Consider the following 24,831-nt stretch of genomic DNA (forward strand, 5'->3'; position numbering starts at 1 on the left):
GTAAAAGAGAGTGAGCCATGGAAGAAAGTAACCCAGGACACACAGTCATCAGCTTGTTTCATTATATCAGTCTCTTTCAGTGCACCTATTCCGTAAGTGTTTAAAGTGTCATTATTCATGTGATCTTTGAACTGTACCACTAGCCAAGGGTGACCCTAAGTATGAGATTCTGATAGAATTGCAACCACAGCTGTGCTATAGGAGCCTTCTCATATATTTAATGATCCATGATCTTAATGGATCCACAGGTTGAGTATCACCTTATGTTTTATTATAAGGCTAGAATTTCTAGACATATGTTTAAGCCTTGTAGTTTCTCCATAGATCCTATTTATGTCCTTGTTAATGAAATATTTCCTCCCAAAATGTTATTACTACTATATTAAATATTTTTACAAGTTATTTTTTAAAAGTAATCGGTATTTAATGACAAAAAGTTAGGCAGTGATTTAGATAGGCAGCCCCTCTTTCCCTGACTAATTCAAGAGAAAAGTCGCTGTTCAGTTGTTTTGTGTTCATGACTACTTTTCTACTTTTTTTTTTTTTTTTGATACTCCCATATTTCTTTGAATTCATCAGCACTCATTTTTCAGGAAGGTTATTCAATAAAACTAGTTTCTCCAGTTTTACCTCTGTAAATCATGTCTGAATGTAGGGAAAAATTATCTTACAGAAACATAAGGGCTGCATTTGACCAGTATTGCAGAATGATGACTGGGCATAGCGGGAAGAGATTTCAATATATGTAAATGAAAGAAGTAAAGCTAACATATTCATTTCACTGGCTTGGTCCTGCAGGTTAAATTGTGATTCCTTTGCACTATGAGGGGTGCTTCAAACCTTCAATAGGTATGACTAATTCAGGTAAAGGAAATTGCAGATCAATTTGCTTGGCAATTAAGTTTATGAAACATAGGTAAAGAGAAATTGTTTAGGATAAAAGAATTCCCACAATCTATTCTACTTGCATCCCTGTGTATAATTGGAATGGGAGACATTCCAAGACTTTTTCTGAGTATGAATAAATTTTCTTGACTGTCTATTGTATTTTTCATTTTCATGTATTTCTGTACCGTTGTGAAGCAGAAATGAATAGGTATTAAAATAACATGAGACTGTTCTTGAATAAAAGCAAAATTTATCTTAAAAAATAGTCTTGGTTTGTTGTTTTTTTTTGTTGTTGTTGTTGTTCTGTTTGTTTGTTAGGTTTTTAACAGAGCTTCATAGTGCAGACATTTAATTTGGTAAATCACTCATTTTAGCTAAATGTTTTGAGAGTTTTTATCAGAAGAAAAAATGAACCAATGAAGCAGTTAAGGTTATTCAACATTGGCAGGGGAAAAAAAAAAAAAAAGGGAGGGAGAAAAAAAAGGAGTCTGTGTTACAGACAAATGTTTTAACAATATTTTTAGACAAGAACTTTAGGACTAACGGCCTCAGAATGAATATATGGTTACCTTGAGGCTTACCTGATACTGAAAATACCTGCTAAAGGGGTTAGTGCATAGTGTAACCCCAGGAACAGAGATCAGTGAGAGACAGGTAACTAGTAAGGTTTGGTTTTTATAGGGTAACATTTCAGTGTCCTGTTATGACTTTACGGTATCATACAGTAAGGCTTTAGTATCATATAGTAAGGCTATCTAGTCCTCTATTCAGAGGTATAACCTTACTCTGTAGGCCTAGCTACAAGACGAAATAAATACTTTCAGGGATAACTTCAGGCACAGAAGTTCAGCTTTGGGGATAATTCTGAGCTCACAGAATTACAGAATTGACTGAAATGTCCCTCAGAATACTCCATAAAACAATAATTTAAATAACTACTTTATTAAAGATACAACATTAGGATTTTTTTTTCTATCCTGGATTTGATCTAAAACTCAGAGGCTAGAAGTCTGTAATTGAAAATAACATGTTTTTTGTCATTGTTGTTGTTTTCTTTCATTTTTATTTTTTTTCTATCTGTATCTCCTTGTGTGGGGAAGAAATTCAAACTTCCAAAACTAAATATGTGTTGATTTTTAATTTTTTTTAATAACCACATTTTTCAACATTATGACTTTTATTTAAACTCAATTTAAAACTGATTTGTTTTTTATCATTAAATTAAACTATTCATTCTACACAAGTTCTGATTCAAGTTTGGGATTTAGAGCCCTTACTAGTTTTGATCTGAATTTAGTAAGTTTAAGTATAGGGCCTTTCACAGTTATTTAACTAGTACCTAGAAATTCTAATAGCAATTTTTCTCAGGAACTGTTCAGTAAAGGATTGTTCTAACTAAAGCAACTCCACCATTGTACATGCAATTTCATAGGAATTCCAGACTGATGTGAGCTGACACTCATTGCAGTGAGAAAAACCAACATGCAAGGAGTTGGGTAGAGGAGTAATATTGATTAATTCTCTGTGGTAAGAAACAAAGAAATTTATTGTTTTGGTTATTTGGATTTGGATCATAATAGAAGGGTGATCCTCACCTGTTGTACTCTCACCTAACTAGAAAGCAATCTTCTTAGAATGGATAAAGGTATGTGTGTTCTCCTTTTGTCATTTTAACAAATCTTCACCATAGCATAAAATGTTTGTACCTTCCCATGATGAAAGGTTGTACCCTCCCATTTCTGCCATATTAGTTCAGAACAGTATAAGAACTGTGGCAGCAGATACAGCAGCTTTAGAGAGATGTCTTTTGGAAATCCCACTAAAAACATACTTTTCAACATAGTTTTAGTATTTATTTCAGTTCCTTAGCCAGTTTTTACATTTTATTTATTTATTTATTAGAATTATAGTGCTTTTTGAAGACAAACAGAAAAAAAAAAGTAACTATTAAAATACAAGGAAATGTATGACTTGCTTTCTTCAGAAAGTTTTAAAATAAAGTATTTTAGGAGTTGCGTTTTAATTTTTTTCTCTTACTATTTCTACACTTTCTTCAAAACATCTGTGACAAATTAAGTTGTCAATTATGATAACAGAAATGCTAAATAACCTTTCTGAATTCAAGTGACTTGTGAGGGAAGAACTCACTCCAGGGATCTACTTTTTTAGAGTAGTCTGATAGCAGATGAACACTTCACTAAAGATCTACGTTTAAACAATCCCTTCTTTTTCTCCCTGGCAGACCACTGAAAAAAATTATCAGCAATGAGTACATATAGTTAAATAAGGTCTTCATGATCCACCAAACTGAAGTATAAACAAGGAGCAGATTGGACTTTTTCCTTTTCTGTTGCAGCCTAAGAGGATGCTACAATAAGCCTTATAATCACTGACTTAGTCCAGCGTAAGCTCTCCATCTTCAATCACTGAGAAGGTCATACCTTGGTTCCCTTATGACCCCATCAGTCTTATTTTCTGTGTCTCAAAAATCAGTTCGTAGTCTTTAAAAAGGGTTTGGTCTTGTTTGTTCTAACATACACACTCTTATGAACTTTAGTAGTGCTACAACCTTCCTTCATGGAAAGGAAATTGGTTTCTTCCTGTGAAGGTGTAACTTGTGTAAAAATACTGTGTAATCAGAGAAGTTTACTTTTGATTTAATGATTTGTGAGAGGCTTCAATAATGGCATCCATTGTGTCCATGTCCTCCTCTCACCACCTCCCAGCTGGCATTTGTGGATATTTAAAAATCCCTTCTGTAAGAGTAATAGACAGAGTAGATGTTGCTGGGGCCACCTTTACAAGTTGCCTTAGGACTTGACTGCATATAGAGTTGGCTTAAGCACAGATACTCGCGGGACACTATGATATCTTCTACCTGTAAACTAATTTAAGCGCTTTCTGAGGTAAGTATTAGGCAGCTGCCTTGCAGTTTTTCACCCCTAAAGGTTTGGTAAATAACTTGTAAAGTCAAGAAGACACGAAACAGCTATTTTCTCAGTTCTCTAATTCCAAGAGTCAGTGTGATTAAACCAAGGTATTTAATCTCTACTCATTAGTGTTTAAAAAAAATCTGTACCTTTATCTGGAAGTATTATTAATATAATATATTAATATATAATACTTTATATAAATATATAATACCAAAATATTATATCAGATGGGTAGAATAGGAGTTGAAAAACAGTGAAAGACAGAACATCTCACTGAGTTACTAGGTACCACTGGGCAAAAGGCCATTTGAAGCCTCAGGTGTAACGGTGTTCTCAGATGAGCAACAATAACAGCCACAGGCAAATGAAGTTAGCCTCAGGCCGTGAGACATTGCTTATAGCATCTGTTATGGATGCATTTGAATAATGTGGCTAAAGAAGATCAAAGACTCCACACATTATTTGCAGTCAATGAATGACCTGCATAATGCAAACAAACAAGGCTTTTTCTTTTTTTTTAAGATGATTTTATTTTTTTATTAAAAATAATAATAAGTATTAAAGAAGTTTAAGTAAAAATAGTGACCTTTAAAGAAAATAAGGATTTCTTAAAGCTCTTCTTTTAAACACACACACACAAAGGTATTTTGGTCTTTGCAGAAATGGTATCCTTTTTTTTCCATCAAGTTTAAAGATCTACTTTAATGGTTCTCTGAAAATATCCTGTAGCACTTTGAAGCATAGGAGTTGTATGGTACATTTTTAATATGAACTAACTCCCTGCTTAACAACCCTTGAATTGCTTTGGGAAATGTTAAGCCTGGCAGCTACAGGAGAGACATTTATTAGAATTTTCCAGTTAAAGAAAATTAAAATTTTCCATACAAAACCATCAATTTTCCAGTGATGTCTAGTTACTTATGTACAGGAACTTTCTTGACAAGTTCTTTGGCAGGAGAGTTCATAAAAATGTGACCTCACTGCTGCTTTACCTTAAAAATGTGGCCTAACAAGAAAGTTAAAACCATTTGTAGCTGATTTGCTCACATTATCTAAATTATAGTACAAAATACAGGAGAAGTGGTGGGAAACAGGAAGAGCTGAATTTTCAATGCTGAAAAATGAATCTGATGGTAATAGCTAACTGCAATTATATGACCTATAAGCAATAGCTTGTATCTTTATAAAAGCATTATTTCTTTTCTGTTTGTTTTTTCTCCCTTTCATATAGCTCAATACTAAATTCTTAGGATATCTCAGTGCTATTAAGGAAGTTATTTTTTTAAAAAAGCAGTATACCTGTGTGTGTAGACTAAAGGCATGTCCTTATTTTCTTCTGTTTTCATAGAACAGGAAACATTTAAGCTTCTCTTCTCTGCAAACACTTCATTTTTCAAAATGCAGCGTGTAGCTGTGAAGTACATAGACATTGCAGACAGTCCCAGCTTCTGCTGTGAGAGCTGCAAAAGGGGAAAATGGGGCAGATGTTTGTTCCCCTGGAGATCCCTGGCTCAGACTCTGTGGAGCATTGGGTGAAACAATTGGTGAAAGCCTGCAAGGAGATAAAACCAGGGGCTGACCTTCAGAAGGGAGGGGAAAAAAAAAAAAAAGAAAAAAAAAAAAAAAAGGAAAATCCCCTGTGTGCAGTGTGATCTGAAACATCTGAGATCTTTTGCTATGATTTAATGAGACTTCAACAGAAAGTTGCTTACTGCTGCTTACTAACTGACAGTGCTGAGACTTGATTCTGATGGCACTCATGGTGACATTGGCTAATAGCTTCTTTCAAAAGCAACATGATTTATTAAAAGCATAACTCACTGTGAAAAGATTTGTTCTCATAGAAGCACACTGGTAAGTAAATAAATCCATATAAGATGTTCGTGGTGCTTATTGCATTGTTACAAAGTGACAGGCTTTTCACTGCTTACAAATGCTTACAGATTTGTGTTTCCATACAGGCACAATGTGTTTCCAGCTGTACTTAATACGAATGTTTATGTTGTGTGCAGTTTTTATTTTTTAAGATTTATCTAATTATGCTACTTTTTGCACATGCATTTTAAGAGACATAGGTATTTATTTTGCTGTGGGATACTGGGGTCAGAACAGTTAGTCTATGCTTCGAATTTTCTTATGTTTTTATGGTCACAATGAGGATGCTGATAGGTTATGCTTTATTTTTTACAAAGTTTTAAATCAGGCTTAGCCAGAAGTTGACTTCTGTCCCCACACTTCAACATGAATTAGGCTGATGTTTGTTTAAAGAAAGGACAAAGAGCCATCTCTCCTGATGGTCAGCTGCCTCCCTTCTGCTGACATTTCTTTAATTTTTTCATGGTCCTCAATAACCTTTATTGGATCATGCTGCAGAATGTAATTGCCAACTCTTATGCTAACAATTGCAATGAGTTCTTGCAGTATCTCCATGGTTTTTTTGGAGGAACAGCAGGAGGTTCATGTTAGCACTGTGTATTGAACCATCTTATTGATTTGGCTTGGGGAATTGCAAAAACAGTGTGATTTTATAGAGCAGGTAAGTAACGAAAAGGTTAAAACCTACTACTTTCCAACTGGCAGGGTTTCTGTAATTCTTCTCAATGGAAAGGCTCAGAGTCTGTTCACAGCATGTGTTCACATGGATTCAAATGGTGAACTGGGAAGATTAATCCTCTCTATAGCATTATGTAATTTTTCAGTGCATGTTTCAAAACCCTCGTTCATAAACCCATAAACTTGACAGGAGGACGATAGCAATCCAGATTCATGACACAACCCTTTATCAGGTCCCAGCCATGTCCCTTTCCTCCTAGAAAAGTGCTGGAGGGCAGAAAGTCAAGAGCAGGTTAAAATTCTTGAATTATGGGCTCAACAGAAAATACTCAAATTTGTTTGAAATGGCTGATGAATATTTACAGATAAAACTTAAATTTTAGACATTAGCTATAGAGTCACTGATATAGCAGTCAAACAAAAACAATCTCTGACCGTACCTTATGGAAAAAGTGATAGAAAATAAATTATCAGTTTCTAAAATGGAGCTTTGCAACATGAGTGGACAAATAGCCAGCAGAATTTCCATTTCTCCAACTAACATTTGATGAAAGTGTTTAGAATAAGCATGAGGCTGCAACCAGAATTTCTTCCACCTTTGGGAGACCTACTCTTCTGTAAACTCTGACCCTTCTGTTCATAGGGGCTGCCATTGGCAGGGAAACCAAAACCAAGATCATGAAAATGTCTTGCACAAAAATATCTTTTTTTATGTTTTTCTGTCTCATTATTTGGAATCGAAAAAGTGGAAAGCTTACCAGTACTAGTGTCTGCTTTGGTATTACTGTGTTGTTGTTATTCTTCCTAGGAAGCAACAAATTCTGTGTAATTTTGGAAGTTTCCTTATAAGAGAATATAATAATAATAAGCTCAAAGATGATAACTTCATTTGAAAAAATGGTAGTTTTTAGATCAATGTGGAAGACACTTCCTTCTGATGTCAGAAATTTCAGACACAATTTTTAAAATATTGGTTAGCTTTTTGAGAGAAACAGAGAGATGCTGGGGGAGAAAGGTATGTATAAATACATGTTTTTCATGCATGGATATATATACATACATACATTTATCCAAGAAGTAATCCTGGCTTAAGAAAATTTGTCAGTTTTTTGCCTTATTTTTTTTTCCAAGTGACAAAAGTACACCCCTCAGTAGACTAAAAAATCATATCTGCTGCTGTCATTAAGTCTACATTTTGAACAAGGAATTGTTAAAATCCAAAAAGAATATGCACCTGGGCTCTAAACACAATTCTAACAATAGATTTCAAAAATACAATAATCAAGGGAAAGCAGACTTTGCTTATTTAGAGATTGTGTAACTCAAAATAATGAAAAAAGCTGATATCATCTGAACAGAGGAAAGACAAGACTACTCAGGAAGGATCGGTCATGACTTTTTTCCAAAACAGTACATAGAAAAAACTGAAGAAACTATATTTTGTTTAGATTTTTTTTTTCCAGTATACTGGGTAAAAACAGTCTATGGTTAGACATATAATTATTAAACAAGTAAGGTAACAAGAATATTTTAAGATAATTTTTTAAGACTTTATTGGATATTTAATTAGATCAATAAATTGCCTCAGTTTCTGCTGTCACAGGAGTTAGCTGACAAATGACTTGTAGTATTATGACTGTGACAGAATAACGATCATTGCAGTTGGAGGGAAAGTAAGTTGCAGACTGCTGGTATCAAGGAATTTGCCCTGGAGTCTTTTGCATTTAAACAGAATGAGTTTCGTTGACTTCACTGAGTTTTTTTAATAATCCTGTGTATTTTGCTAATTGTTATAAACGTAACCTAGTAAATGTATTACATCAGGGAAGTTCTTATCTGCTTAAATGCAGTTTTCTTTTCTAATCTGGACAGAGATAGGAAAAGGAAATTAGAGCACACATAAGGATAATGCGCGGCTTTAACAGGCATCGCTTAGCTTCACTGCTTTTGTTCAATGAAAACTCGTATGTAACTAGAGGATTTTGAAATAGGGAATTGCATTAAGTAGAAAAGATAGTAGAAAGTGGTTATAAAAGGAGAGATAGCAAAGCTGAGTAAACAAATCCAAAATGTAGATGTACTTGAGTCCATAAATTCGTTAGTAAAAAATGTATACAGCAGACTACTAGCAGTTGCATACAAAAGAAAAGAACACCAAGGTTGGAAAAGTCAAGCACTCGAACCAGGAGCTGCCAGAACAGAGGCAGCCTCTGTCAGCATATTAGTAAATGCGGATTTTGAGGTGGTGAGCAAAGTCTTTCTCTGACTAACATAGGAAGTTTGCAGCAAGGCAAGGATAAGAGGCTGATGTGCTATGGAATGTCTCCTCTTAGTGGAACATCCTTTCCCTTTCTCCATCATGGCAGTGATGACAGCAAAATTAGATGTTGTGCAACATGACATATGAGCTATGAGTTATAGCTCATGAGTTATCCAGCAGTAGTGGGAACAGAGTGTAGGATGGAGTTGGTCACTGAAAAAGAAGGGGAGACATGGAGAGGGGATTTTCACATTCTCTGATGAGATGTGATAGATCTGAGTAATCTCACACGTGCTCTATTGCCACATGTGAGAGATGTGCAGGGAGATTTTTAATGGAAGTTTATAAATCACTACACAGCTCCACAGAATTGACTGTTATCTGCTTATTCATATTGAACCATAATTTTACCTCATTATTAAGGTATTTTACCTATTCCCTTTCCCCCAACCAAGTTCATGAGATACCTCTGTATTCTCATTTGAGATTTTTTTTGGAAGGGATTTAAGTTGACTCTTAAAATTTGCAGAGAGAACTAATTGCAAACATGATCTGTTGGCCATAAATTCTTGAGCCTTTTTTTTTTTTTTTACTGCTATGAGAGCATTAGTACAATCATCAGTGACCATATGTGTCAGTTACCTGATACTCCATATGTCTTCTTGTTAGTTTTCTTGCAATATTGTCAGATCAAAGACTGTCTCTAGGATATAGCACATAGGCTGTCATCAACAGGAGCAGAATTCAAGGGAAAATTTTATAAATTTTGTATGTACTTCTGCAAAAAATGGAGGAAAATGAGGTACTCACTTTCTTAAAGTAGCAAAGCCTTGAGTTAACTATGTTAACTGATCATTGTCAAAGTTTTGGTATTTACAAGGTAAAAAGTACTCTGATTACAGATGTACTTTTTCTTTCAGCTACATTCCCTTCTAGTTTAGTTCAGTTTGTTGTTGTTGTGTTTTTTTGTTGTTGTTGTTGTTTTTTGTTTTTTTTTTTTTTAAGAATTGTTTGCTTCTTTGCACTTTGGTCTCCTCAACAAAGTGTTGACACCTTGTCAAAATCACAAAACATTCAGAACAAAATGTTATCATTGGCACTTGGAATCTAGCAAAAAAAGCTAGCTTAGCTTCCCCAGACAGCCTTTGGCATCCTGGAATGTCAGTGGTGAAGTTCACACTTTCTACAGTAGAAAAGGTGAAATAATCTGGCTAAACTTCTTAAAAATAAGCCAATGTTTTATTTTGCTAACAATTATTAATTCTGTAAATGGAAGGACCATGTTGTAAAGCTGAAGAATTAGTATCAACCCTGTCAATACGTTATTGCAGTTATCTATACAAAAATAATTTTATCTTTGTCTTTTAAATAACAAATCCCTGGAAAAAGTTGTGTGGTTTTTGTTGTTTTTGTTTGTTTCATTTTCTCTTAAAAGATAGATTTATATCTGTTTAAAATCAAGCACTGCAATGTAAAAAAAAAAAAAATCTGCCAGATACATGATGTCTTGTGCAGCTTAATTCTGCTTTTTTTATGTTATACAACATGGTAATTATTAAATGAAGAGATTTTTGTGTGTGTGTGTCACAAGACTTGTTTATCTAACATGCAAGACATTTATGCTTTCCTTTTTTTACACTAAGAAGATACTTACTGCAGAAAAGCACAGATAAAATATTGATTAAGCAGAGGAGATGGGCAAATTATTTATTTTTATTCCATTAAAGACTTACATTAACTGGTCATCAATAATCCCTCTCTGTTTCTATAATACCACTGCAATACCCAAAGATTTCTATTCTGACTCTTGCAATGGGCTTTATCTGGGATAGCTGTCGTTGAAGTTTGGTTAAGTATTATTGTATGCTGGGTGGACATAGCTCATGAATAAGGTTAACAATCTGAGTTTGTTCCTTGGTTTAAGCAGACCTTAATTTCTAGTAACAGGAATACTTGGTTCTAAAGGTTATTGGTGCTATGATGGCAAGGGTTTTTTATCAAATCTCCCTTTTAAATTCCGGGCCCTGTTGGCCTTTGTTTTGATTTCAGTCTAAGGAGACTTCTAACTGTCAGAGTGAGGAAAGGTAGAAATGGAGAGTGAGAGAGTGACCATAAAGCACTCTCTTTTTTATGTATACATGAAAGGTGGACTATAGCCAAGTTGCTTTGTGATAAGATTATGCTTCATTTGGTCTCTTTTCTTCTTTCCTGAGATATGCTTATATAAGCCTTGAGGATATTAAAATATATTTTGAACGTTCAGTTCATAATGCAAGAGAAAGATTAGACTCTTCCTCAAAGAGTAGTGGCTTGGAGCAATAAAGGTCTGTATATAAATAAACCTCCAAAAGAAATGTCTTTGATAGACAACTCCTGGCAATACAGAAAACCTTTGTGTGCACCACCTGAAGCAGGGAAGAAATTTCTTCCTCACAGATGAGTGCACTCAAAAGAACTATAACTGAATAGGGCATTACTTTTCTCAGTGAGTAGAAAGTTCTTATTTTGGCTTATAGCATTCTACAGTGTTGGCTTTCAGTAAAAGCTGTATAATTGATTGCATTGGGTAAGTACATTTTTCCAAGAATGCTCATCTAGAGTGAAATGTGGCACACTTCTGTTCTTGACAGAGTGCAAGCACATACTGATCTAGTCCTGGCTTAAACTGGGTCATCTCCTCTAGTCTGGAAGAGTATTTCATATCTATTTGCACACGTCAGAGTAATGGCAGAAGCCCCCAAAAAGTAAACTCTGAACTTCTAAAGGTTGAGTGTATAAGTAATGTCAAGATCTGCAACTCTGCTATGCTAAGCACTAACACAGAACTCTTTGAGGGAGAAGTATCCTAAGCATGTATCGGATATGTGTTTTCTTTAGTTGTTTGTACCGTTTCTTAAGCATACTTGCTTTGCTTAATAAAACAAAACAAAAAAAAAACACACACATTCACAGAGGAGAAAAATGAGGGTAGATAATGAGAGAAAATATGATTGAAGAGAAACAGAAAATGACATTAAATGATTTCAGTGGCTAGTATTCACCAGCAAAGAACTCAAATACACGTTAACAAAAGAGAAAAAAACATTACAACATGAAACACTGAAAGTATTTGTCTCTATTTCTAATTATAACTGATGGACAGTGTTACAATTACTTCCCTAAACATACAAATCTATCACTTCAGATAAAGTTATCAGATGTGCTTCTTAGCATAACTGAGTTAGATTTATATGGATGTAGCTAATATCTCTAACTTTCTGCCTGAAACAGCTGTGATGGTTTATTTGTGTGTGTGTGTCAAAAAGACATGAAACAATTTAAAAGAATAAGATACACTTCCACTTCCGGAGATTTCAACAGATGTTTAAAAGAAAAGGCTGCTATTAGTATTGTTAAGAAGATGCAGTTGAGAACAGCTTTTTGTCCAACTGAAACTACTGCTAGAATGCACAAAATACAATTTTAAAAGAAAGAACATGAATAGTTTAAGAGGTAGATAATAATACTCTGTAGATATCTGTGATTCTATTTTTAAGCCATAAAGTAAAATAGCTTAATGCTACTTCTCGTCTTTGAATACACCACTTCAGATTGATAGGGTGTTGGCTCTATATAACATTTCTGACAGTAAGAGCACTAAGCAATTTTTCCCAAAAGTTTTGATAAAACAAGCTATGTCTGTATAAATTTGAATTAAGGATGGAAAATTAAAAAGAAAGAGGGAAGAGTAGAAATATATTGCTTCTGTTTCAGTTCTACCTTCTTTTAATAGGGCTTCTTCGATGCTCTCTCTCTACAACCTCAAAATGAGAATGATTAAACCTAATATAAAGTCAGTCTGTTTTCACACAATTTCTCTGTCCTTACCCAATCTACTTTCCTTCTGTTCCCAATTCTCCCTATCTCTACTTTAAAGTGGAAACTCCTTGAGTGGAAACGTTACCTGGTGACTCAACCAGTATTGTTACTCTCAAAGCCTGCCTCTTGAGAAGTTTAACCAGGATAAAGAAGAACAGATGAATTTCTTTTCAAACATACTTCTCCACCTTCATCTTCGGAGGCCCTTCAAAAGGAAAGCTGCAGTTTCACCCCCCATGCTTACCTACATCTTTTAACAGACAGAGAACTTCCAGTTGAAAATTTGACTTAGATGAATTGTGATCTTGGTGTGTTCAATTCATTTTCAAGACTGCAGAGTTCAGAAGGAAGAATAGAGGATAAAATAACTAATCTGCTTGTTCTTCCAAAGGACATCTCCAAAGCATAGCTGATAGTTTGGCAGTAGTGGCAGCAGTGGTTGAAGGAACTCTTTCTTTTTTTCTTTTTTGAATGAAAATATACTTTTGCTTGTAAATGAATGCTAATAGCAGTCTGTTGGGGATGAAAATGAATATGGAAACATAAAGAAATCTCCAACAAGGTAATTTAAAACTAAAAAACAAACAAAAAAAACAAAAATGCTGTAACAGTAATTATACATCTTGCAAATAATAGGAGGAGAAGGATAATTGGAGATAGGAAGCCAAAAACTGAAAAACACAAAACCTGGCATTGGGCTGAATTGTCCCAGAATGGATGGGATTGGGATCCAGGGTGCTTGCTGAAATCTCCATTATACTCCTAGCACATAACATTCATTATCTTCTGTTCCAAGTCATCTGTGTTAATGGCAGACCTATAAATGTTTCCACTGGAATTGAACAACATACCTTGCAAATATGACAAGTAACAAAATCAGTGAAAATAACTATTGAAAGTGGTACAATTATTTACCAGATCTGGGAAGAGAAAGGTTGGCAAAAATTAAAAATATTGGCAATCTCAGTGTTGTCTAATTAACACCTTAGCGAGCTGACCTTTATATATAGTAAGATAGCTGATATTAATTTTACAGAAGATTTCTTGTATTATAAATCTTACCTGTAAGATGCGAGGAGTTAATTCTTTCTTAGCTTAAGTTACTTTGAATCAAGCATTTACACTTTCTATTCTAAGTCTGATGTCTGATTAGTTTAAATATCTTTGAATTAGTGAAATGATGTTCTGACTATCAGGTCTCCTGTCAAGAGATTTTAATGAGTATCAAGCAAGATGATTAAAGTAAAATGATTTTATTGTAAACCTGGAAGCTTCAGATGTCAAGTTAACAAAGTGAAAGCTATTCCAGTGAAATAAGCAACATCAGCTGAGAGTTCAAAGGAAAGCATGGTATCAGAGGAGTAAGCAGTTTCATTAAATTCTATTAATGATCCCCACAGATAAATTTTGCATTTAAATTAATGCCTTACTTCCAGAGAAAGCAGTATTACTGAGCTTCAACGAATGATGCAAACAGATTTACATGAGCTGAACATCTGTGATTTCCTGACAACTGACCTCCTAAATAAGATATTTTTTTTTTAGAATTGCATTAGTTGTAGATTTAGTGATTCACTTTTTTTTTTTCTTTTTCTTTTTTTTTCTCCTCTCTCTGCTAAAAGACAGCTGTTTGAATTAAATTCATTTTTATCCTTACAGGGTCTTCATTCTGGTGCCTATTGGATATTGTTCCTATAAAGAATGAGAAAGGAGATGTAGTACTCTTTCTGGCCTCTTTCAAAGATATAACAGACACAAAAGTGAAGATTGCTGCAGAAGACAAAAAGGAAGGTTTGTGTGAATTGAAACCAATATTGATAAGAATGTAGTTTTTGAGAGTCACAGCTACTTGAACTCTCTCTCATGCACACTGTTAAATCAGAGACCTGTTAGATTTCCAAAGAATAAATTAATATATGATCTGTCCTTCCAGATCATATATTAATTTATTCTTTGGAAATCTAACAATTTGTATTCAACTTTTGCTGCTCTTTAATATTAGTTTTTCAATAAAAATAATGTTTACAAGGAATTGTAATGCAGCTTTCTTTTATAACTTCTTAGTACTCAAAATTGGAAATGTTATGTTTCCCTGCGTTGATGAAAATTCTTAATTCAATATTTATTCTAACAATGTCTGCCTCCTCTTTACAGTTTGACAAATAATTTCATCTTCACTTTTCAACCCTGAATAATTGAGGGATTTTACATTCTTCATTTTTTACAGAGAATATGTCTCAGAATTTCTGAGCTGAAAGATGGAAGAATCATAGAATCATAGAATATCTGAGTTGGAAGGGACCCGCAAGGATCATTGAGTCCAACTCCTGGGTCCCTAAAGAAATACCAAGTATATTTGCAGATTCCCCTTACATACAACTTCAACCAATCACTTCATGTTGAAGTAAAATATTTAAAATATATAATACATTTTATCTAATTCTTTCTTTAGACAAGAAACCTTACATTTATGAAAGTTTTAGGAAAATTGTTTATTAAAACATGGTATAGGATCATGCAGAAGAGAAATTGTCTGAACATCTGTTCTCTAAAGGCTAATTATTTACATTATGAGAGATGCAAATTTTCAGGATACACTGAGAAATCACATTTAATATACCAGTGATAGTTTGAAATAGGTGTAGGAATGATGATGATTATTGTTATTTAACTATTGTTTATCTGTTAAACATTTTGTAGCTGTAATGCTTAGCTTAGGATGGATTAAAATGGTCTCCAGCTTTTGATGTGGGTTCATGTTAAATTGAAAATCTAAGCAGATTTTAACTCATGTTTGCTGTTACACATTTAAAAATGAATATTCCTTCTAGATCCCAACCATGTTCTGACTGTGAACATACTCGTGCAGACTTGCATTACACCAGCAAATGCCCATTCAGTTTTTTGCTCTGTGTTGGCAGCTTGAGTTTTAAGAATTGCTATAAATTTTTGACTAATGACGTTTGTCTGCCTTGTGTGGTACACTCTGATCCTGGTTGTTCTTCCTGATCCCTAGTTGTTACTTCCCTTGTTACTCATGTTGAAACCATGATTTAACTTATGGTTCTATTATAAGGAGATATTGGTTTGATTTTCCCTTTGATTTTCTGCAGCACATTTATCTATTTTATCTCGTGTTCACACAACTTCAGTTGCTCCTTTGTGCCAACGTGACTGCAAAAGTCCACTTTTTTGCCTGATTTTCCTTTACTCAGCCCAAATGTCAGACACTGTCTGTGACCTTTTCTTTTGAATGTCTCATTTTAAATACAAATTTAACAGATTTTCTCTTTTCTTCCTCTGTATAAGTTTCCAGTGAAATTTGTCCTATCATGCAATGATTAGAGAAGACTTTGTCCTGAAACTTTCATATAAGATAAAGGGAAAAACTTGTGTATGACAGTCCTTAAGAGGTGCTGTGACAATCAGCAACTCTTATATGTTTTTGATTTTGTTTTGTTTTGCTTTAAAACTTAATTTACCATCCTTCCCTCCATTGCTATCTCATGCACCCTATTTCATGGCAATGTTCTTAGAGCCCTCATCTTTTCAATATTGTCAGCTTGGTTTCAGCACTGCATTTGTTGCCCCACCTGTAAGTTTGTTGTAGAAATATACTCCAGCATTAGTATAAAAAAATGTATGTAATAAATATTAACCAGAGAGTCACCTGATATTTAATGTGGGAAGGAACCTCTGGAGAATGTCTACACCAATTCCCATCACCTACTCAAAGCAGGGTCAGCTAGAACAGGTCACTTAGTATGTGTCTTGAGTATTACCAAGGATGGAGACTCTACCACTTCTCTGGGCAACCTGTTCCAATATATGACTGTCTACAAAGTGGAAAAAAAAAATCCTTATGTTTAAATGGAATTTCATGTATTCAGTTTGTGCCCATGGCCTCTTATCCTTTCACTAGGTATCACTAAGTAAAGTCTGGCTTCCTCTTTATTTCCCCCTATCAGGTATTTATGCACACTATTTTTCCTCCTGGGCTTTCTCTGCCCTGGACTGATCAGTCCCAGCTCTCTCAACATCTCCTCATGTGTTAGATGCTCCAAACACCTAGCCATCTTTGTGGCCCTTTGCTGGACCCACTGTGTTAATGTGTGTCCATTTCTGTCCTGTTAAAGGGGAGCCCAGACCTGGAACCAGCATTTACGATGAATCTCACTAGTACTGAGGAGATCACCTCCCCTAACCTGCTGGCAACTCTCTTTCTAATGCAGCCCACAGTGTTGTTGGCTTTCTTTACCACCAGGCGCATTGTTTGCCCATGCTCGTCTTGGTAGCTACCAAAACCTCCAGGTTTTGCCTGGCAAACTGCTTGCCCTCCTCCTGTCCTAGTGCATGGGTTTATTCCCAATTACCTGCCCCCCCCCCCCCAGGAAATATGTCATCATATTCTCCTCCAATCATTCCTAGTTGAAAGGCTTCCCTGCCAGGTTAGCCTTCCTGTTGAAAAAGATGTTCTTATCCCAGTAATAATTGTGAATGAAAAGCTGGACACCTTTTCCCACCATGGATTAAACTAAGCTGCAGTGTTATGGTTTAAATAGTGAGCCTTTTCTGACTTCCTATTAATTCTTTCTAAGAAGACAGATTTATTTTGATTACACGTTGTTTGTTGGAGGGAGTGGTGGTTCTTTTCAGTATGCCAAAGTGAAATACCGTATGCCAACCATTTTACATTCCGTATTTTTGTGTAAAAAAAATGTCTGCTGAGGGCAAGGGTGGTCTCTTCTAATAAATTCTGCAACGTGCAGGTTGATTTGTTCTGCTTAATTGTTCTGAGCTACTTCTTGATAGTTCAAGCTACAGCAGTGAATATTCAGAGCACAAAATTTAGTTTTAAAACACATTATGCCTGTCAGGAGGCAGGGTATTTAGAAGGGGGTGTACTGTCACCTAGATATTCATTACTTAAAGTGGGTAGAATTGTTTCAGGATGCATGGAACATCATGCACTTGTGTCAATACAGGAGGTGAGATAGCAGAATAGTTTGACTCCTCTGCTCAAAGGAACCACGTGTAGTGGAAACCCTTGTTCTGCAATGACTCTCTTACATCTTCTCAAGGGTGACTTTGTTCCTGGCTGACCATCAGAATAGGAAGAGTCTGAATCTCTTGTCCTCAGTAAGGAGAACCTGCCTTCCTCTTGCACAGTGCATGAGTGCAAACACCTAGGAGATGCATATAGAGCTGTCTTTCTGCTCCTTGTTTCCTCAGATACGTGTGAGCATATACCTTTGCACCTTCTCTATGCAAGCAAATATGTTGTATTTGAGTCTTGAACCCTTAGAAGTATTGAACTTTATGGCCATTACTTTAGCATTATACCACGTTTTAAAAGTAAATGGTGGTTTTATTCTAGCAGCTCCTAGAGACATAAGGATATGTACTGGAGGTGAGGGAGAAATGTCCTTTGCAGTATATGTAGAGAGAGAGAGAGAGAAAAAAAAAATAAAAGCAAACATTCATTCTTAAGCAAATGAATGTGGAGATGTTGAGAAGGCAGCATGTGCTCTGGAGAATATCTTGGAAGGGAGAGAGAATAAATGCATTAGCAACCATTTGACTCACTATTTCCTGGATAAACTCATGCAAGCATCCCTAGATTTTTAAAAGACAAGTTATCAAAAGATGAGTTTTGTAGGAGTTTTTTGTTTGTTTTGGTTTTCAGCTTGGTGGTTTTCTGGTTGTTGGAATATGTTGAGGACAGACAGTGGAAAATATCTTCAGATTTTCCTTTCAGAGTTTGCTAGTTCAAACGTAAAACTGACAGCAGACGTCACGGAAGAAACCACAAATGTGTTCAGTATGTGCATTGCCAATTAGAAGAGATCTTCAAAGTTGTGTGTGTAGTATGTTATGGTTTGTGTTTTGGGGGATAGGTGGAGGGAGTTAGCTTTGCAGAACCTTGTAAATAAACTTAAGACTTTCACAGACCTAGACATAGCCTGGTTGTTACATTTTATTAATTAGGAGACTATGTGAACTAGGAAGTGTATTGTACATGTACTCTGTCTTCAGAAACACAAGTAAGGGTAGCAGGAACATTTGCAGAATTCACTTATATTTGCAGCTATACTGAATGTAGTTCATGCAGTGGCTCCTCAGAGCGACTTTGAGGTCCTACAAGGACTCTGTAAGTAATGTCTATTAAAAGCAAGTTCTGCCTAGCCGTAGCAAAGACAGTTTTAAGGTTGTAAAACAGTTTTATCACCTGTCATTATCATATTCTGAAAATTTCATTCCTTGAGAAGAAATCAGAGTTTGTTAGGTGTTTCATTGACCACATAAAAACAGACAGGTTTTTGAACTTACATGCATTTTAGCCCTTTAAACTAACTTTAAAAGCAAAACAAAACAAACAAACAACTGTTTTTCTCCCATGCCTTACTTTTGGACAAATTGTCCTGTCCACAAAATGCTTTTATAGGTGACTGATCTAGTTCTGAATTGTAGATAAATGTATTAAGAAAACAAGTCCTTATTTGTCAAAACTCTTGCTTTCATTACAAGGTAGAAATTACTCAGGTGATTTTATTCTCATTTTAACCTTCCAAATGAGCAAGTTTATACTGTATTATCACTTCTGTGCAAATCATTTATTTAATTAATATGTAAAAACATCAATGAGTGTGAAACTACCACCACTTCAGATTAGAAATAAAAAATATATTAAATTAAACACTTTGGGGGGCAAAATATCAGTAAGTAAAGTATGTGAATTAATCATTAATCATTTCATTAATTAATCATTAATCATTCCATTATCATGGAATTAAAAGGGGGGATAGAATGGGGCACTTTAAATTCGTTGAATTTATGGCCTTAAATTATATTCATGTACAGGGAGACACTTGTGGATGTCAATGAAAAGTTTCTCAATGACTTAAAGAATCAGGAAATAAAAGATGTCAAAAAAAAAAAAAAAGCTGAAAAATTAGTAACCCAGCAAAAATTATTTAACAATAAATTTTGTTCTGTATAATTACATATCAATAGTCACTTCAGATAAATTAGAAGATATGTTTCAAATTTAGTGGCATAATCAAAATGACAACATTTCCCCTAGTGAGATAACGCTTTATAAATGTGTAGTAATGGGTTGGTGAATAAACTATTTTAATGCAGTTATGAAATAGTTTTTTTGAGTTGGAGTATTTTATTTTATTAGTGATTTTGCAACTTTTCAGGTAAAACCTGGGAGAAGGCAGTAATATTAACAAACAGAAATAGCTTAAAATCAGTTTATCTTCCTTGTTCTGTTGGATCTCAATCTATTGTTAGAAGTAGCCAAAGAAAGATGCACCTACTTCGATTTTTATTTTTGTTTCAATTCTGAATTTTATGAAATATGTCTAAATACCAGCTTCTGGGAAAAATAAAAAAATAAAAATAAAAAAATGTATTTATTTGGGAATGCACACCCTTCAACAACCAAAGTGGAGGTAGAGAGAAAGAGAAATCCCTGGTCTTTGTGTGTATTTCCTCCACCTCCTAATTCTTCTTGATGGAAGAATCAGCAGCTTATCTCATTAAGCTTACTGCTGTTTAAAAGTCTTTCCAATCCATGAGACAAGGAGTAACGTATACCATTGCTTCTTTTCTCTTATTGTTCTCTGAAGGTGTAATATTAAAATGATGAAGATCATACATTTGTTTCTGTGTAAAAATTAGTCCCTTTGAAAATATTTTGTAATAATATTTAGAACTTTTCAGCTGGTATGTGCATTAAGTACGTTTTCTCATTGAATCAGTTAATCAGTTAACAGAGGAAAAAAGTGGCTAGAGGCTAACCTGGATCCACCATACAGCTAATAGTTCTGTGAATATTTGACTGTTGTTGACAGAAAGAATATGTCATGAAACTAACAGACCTCCTGCAGCATATTGCCCATGGTAGTGCTTTTATTCTGTCATTAATAACAAAGCAGGTTTGTATCAGTTTTCTCTATATTGACAATTGCTGGTGTGGTGTACCCTGGAGAATAATACCTTAAAGTTAGTGAAAGATTTTTAAAAACCTAGAAAAACTCATACCAGCCTTCCTTACAGTCTCTTTTTTTGACTTTTTTTTCCTGTTTGTTCAAAATCTTTTCATATTGCTTTATCCTGTGTTCCTCAAAATCATCTTTCCTTCCTCCCTCCCTTCCTCCCTCCTTCCCTCCCTTCCTCTCTCCCTCCCCCACTCCCCACCTTCCTTTTTACTTTTTTTATTTTTTATTTTTTTCTTTTTTTAGTAATAATACATAACCTGAGGAAAAATGTGAATGTAGTTGTTTCAGAGGGATACAAATTAATGCCATAAGAAAAATATCAAGGATGAGGCTTTTTTTTTTTTTTTTTTTTTTGCCAGTAGTGTGCAACATTTATGGCTTGAGCAGGTTCACTTTATGAAAAGACATCAATTTCATAATCTGCCTCATGCCACAGCATATCTACTATGGAGTGAGTGTAACGTTTCTGGGTCACATTGGAGTTACTTACTGTAGATTGCATGAGTCTATGGCTCAAGATTAACATGTATCTGAATGTATGGGATGGATTTGCTTTCCAAGGAATATCCAGTGCTATGCTCTGACTACTCAGTTGTGATTTGAAGGAGAGCAGACATAGGTTAGGTTTGAATTTGGTCAGTAAATAAGGTTCTTTTGTATTGTGTTGTTAAGGCAGCACAAGCGTAGTGGAGCATATCAGAATTTGTGACTTTTTTCAAAAGGACAAGAAAAGACTTAAACCTCCACTTTCTATTAAGTGTAAGCTTGATATATCATGTTTTTATAAAACAAAAAAGTCATTGGCTACAAAGGCATTTGCATTTTCTGGTGCTTTTCATGTGCCTGACAAGTCTATGAGTTCTCAAGCTGTTATGAGAGTAGTGGTAAGATTGGCAGAGAGGGGTTGTTGTTAGTTTCTTTTCTCGGAAAAGACTTCCGAGATTGTCATATGTGATGATTGTGTTGCTATAGCTAATCTCGTTAAAGAAAAAAAAAAAAGGCATTAAAGGACATCAAGAGAGTTAAAAAACATATTACCACATTTCTCATCAAGTAAAAGGGGAGTTAAGACTAAATTGCAATACATCCTTTTTAACACCTATTTGGGGGGGGGATTATCATCACAAAGGAAGGAGTGTATAAAAGTGCCAGGCAATAGAACCCCCAAACAGCTTTTTTTAAAACACTGGTTTCTTACAGTACTTGGGGAGATGAGAAATCCTTTTGATTTTAAGCACAAGATAAAAATAAAACAGCAGCATTTAAAGTGCCTTTCTGCTGGTTGGATTCACTGTGGTGTCTTTTTGTCTAACATCCATTGAAAGAAAAGTAAATCTGTCAGGTACATAGCAGGTTTTGTTTTGTTTTGTTTTGTTTTTTAATATACAGCTGTTTATTACTGGTATTTAAAAATTATCTCCTTCAGAATACTGATCAGTAAATTAAGTATGGAAAAGAATGAAGTTTACAGATAATAATTGCACACACATCAAGACAGTTGGTGAAAAAAGTAGTTTAGTTGGGATCAGGATTGCCTCTTTTCCTAAAGGTACTGAAAAGGTCAGAAGCAGGAGAATTCACAAACGTCGTTCATTGTTTTATGTTACGAGCTGGAACATAGCTCTAACAATTACATTGTCTGATGACATCATATCAGCTTAGGGAATTCGTTTTTTTCACTTTTAATAACAGCAATAAAAAATCTTTTTTTCTGCTTAAGGGAAAAAATATCAGTAATTTGTAAGGAATTCTACACTTTCCTTTTCTATCTTTGTTTTGCTGTCTCTAGGACTTGAATGGCTTCTATTAATATAAATGTAGCATTAATCCTTTAGAAATTATGGAATCAGTTTGTGATAGAAGTAACTGGCTGTGCAAACATACGACTACTGTCATTCTAAGTGCCATATCAAGCCCCACAGCCTGAGTAGGTTAATGAATACAGAATTCTTATTAGCTGGAATGCTAAACTTATGTAGGAGAGATGGGATCCATCTAAACCAAAATATTATAAGATCATTGGCACATAAAATTGAAAATCTTATAAGGAACTTTTATTTAAAGAGTGGACAGAAAGTGTAAAATCAGCATCAGTAATACATAGGAAAAAATAGTCTTACCTGACTGTACATACTTTGATTATGTCTGTAGTAATGTTTACCATTCTGGAAATGGATGTTGGAGTTGTGGATAGTTTTCAGCTCAGTGTTCAATGGGTTAACAAAAAAAAAAAAAAAAGGCAAATCTAAATTTAGGAGCCATTAGGAACAAAACTGACAGCATTATTTTGGTATTACATAAAGCGACTGTGTATCCACGTCTTGAATATTGTATGTTATTCTGGAAAAAGGACCTGCTTGAATGGACTACTATGCTACAAAAGCCTTGCATTGTTGGGGTTGCTGAAAGTACTCAAAGAAACTCTGCCTGAAGGCACTGTGCCTGCTTTATGCAATGTGACTCAGCATGGATCTCAATGCACATAGGCTGTTGTATCCACCACATACTGGGGTAGACTATCTTGTGCTTTGTAGGTTAAAGACCTAAGAGGTATTAAATACAAGGGATTGTGAGAACAAAACATTTGGTGGAAGAGTCCTGAAAATGTTGCTTGCCAAAAACTGGGCAAAGATATTTTCTTGCTTTCTCAACATGTCTGATAGCATGTCTGAAGCATGCGTTACTGACCACCTGGAGAGGCAGCAGAGTAAATTGAATGGCTTCATCTAGCATGACAATTTAGGTTGAGAAAGCTAAGAAAAGGAAGCCTGCAAGTGTTAAAGAAGATTTTAAACTGAAATGGCAAAAATATGTGCAGCTATCCAACCCTACAGTGGAGACCCAATTCAACAAATTCAGATTTTTTGCTCAGAGAAGTGGATAAGCAGTCTGCACTCACCCACAATTTAAGAACATTTTAAAAATTTAGTTTGTGTTTTAAATGGTTTGATAATTGAGAGATGGAAGTTTAAAAGAAAAAAGTTTTGGGTTTTTTTTGAGCATTTTCCAAATTTGTCTTACGTTTCTTTGTTTCTGGCATTTTTATGCTTTGTAGACAGAAAATGGAGATAAGGAAACTGCAGTATGAAGTATGGGGCTTCTTCTTCCACCTTCCCCAGCTTTCTTTTGAGTAATTTCGTTTTGCAGTGCAGCTTTTTTAACATGTATATTTTTAATTTTTTTACCCCTTCTCCTCCTCACTGACATGTAAAAAATCCTCATCTGGAGAGGTCTCTTGCATGAATTAAATGAAGCATTCTTCACTAAGAAGTTTAGAAAGTTTTGTTTCTTATAGCTTTTCTTTATTTATGCTTCTTTTTTGTAGAGACAAAAATGCACCAATTTTCTATAATCCCAATCTTTCTTGATTTTCATAGGCAGGTTTCAAGATGTAGCTATTTTTCTTGTTAATTTCAGACTGTACTGAATGTGTTGTTTGTTTTCCCCCTGCTCCCCCTTCTCCCTAATTTGTATGCATTGAGTTGACTTTAATTAAACCTGTTTGACAGGCAGCTTCTTCCTTTATTCCCACAATTTCTTTTTTTCTGAATCCTGACACATTGCAAAATGTCTGCTTTCATTTACCCTGGCGTCAATTCTCTGTAATTCCGTCAGAGTCAGTGGAGTTACCTTGAATTTACTGCTGTATAAGCAAGAACAATCTTTTTTCCCATGACTGACAATTACAGATATCTGAAAAAAAAATAATAAAATCTTTTCAAAACAGTATCCAGTTTTTTCCCTAATAGATTTCATGTCACAAAAAAAAAACACATGTCAAATGATTATGACAGTGACCATGTGGAAGGAAAATTAGAAATCTAAAAGACTCAAATTAAAATTTGAATATTACTAATGAGAAAGCTTGCAAATTAACACATTCTGATATAATGCAGGCCAAGTACAAGTCTTAGTTTTGTAAAGTAGACCACAAAAGGAGAAAGTAAATTGTTATTTTTGTTTGTTTGTTTGTTTGTTTGTTTGCCTTGAAGTGGTTAATCCTAGGCACTCTTGATGCTTGTCAGTAATCACGATTTCATCTTCTGAACCAGTAAACTTATCTATGAAATCATATGATGGAATTAATTGCGTCTGAATTGAGTGAAGACATTTGACTTTTAAAACCTAACAGTGACTTTTATTTGCCCTTCAGGAGAGGGATTTTGTTTTCTTAACTGCAAAATATTAAGTAAAACCAAGAAAATGTATATATAGGTGTATAAAAAGGTGTGTATAATCTGTATATTCAATCTTATTTCTAGCACATTCTAAAATGTCAATGGTTCAACTCTCAAAGGCTGAAGTGTCATTTTCTGATGTTTAATGGACT

General features: G+C 34.7%; 1 protein-coding gene across 1 annotated transcript in view; it reads left to right on the forward strand.

Annotated features, from left to right (window-relative positions):
- The window catches only part of KCNH8 (potassium voltage-gated channel subfamily H member 8), a 185,284-nt gene that overhangs the window by 65,438 nt on the left and 95,015 nt on the right, over positions 1 to 24,831 (forward strand). Inside the window, exon 3 of the mRNA XM_035556484.1 lies at positions 14,152 to 14,283. Coding sequence (XP_035412377.1) covers positions 14,152 to 14,283 — 132 coding nt within the window. The remainder of the gene's footprint in view (positions 1 to 14,151; positions 14,284 to 24,831) is intronic.

This window comes from Cygnus atratus, chromosome 2, assembly GCF_013377495.2.
Source record: "Cygnus atratus isolate AKBS03 ecotype Queensland, Australia chromosome 2, CAtr_DNAZoo_HiC_assembly, whole genome shotgun sequence".
Taxonomy (NCBI): Eukaryota; Metazoa; Chordata; class Aves; order Anseriformes; family Anatidae; genus Cygnus; species Cygnus atratus.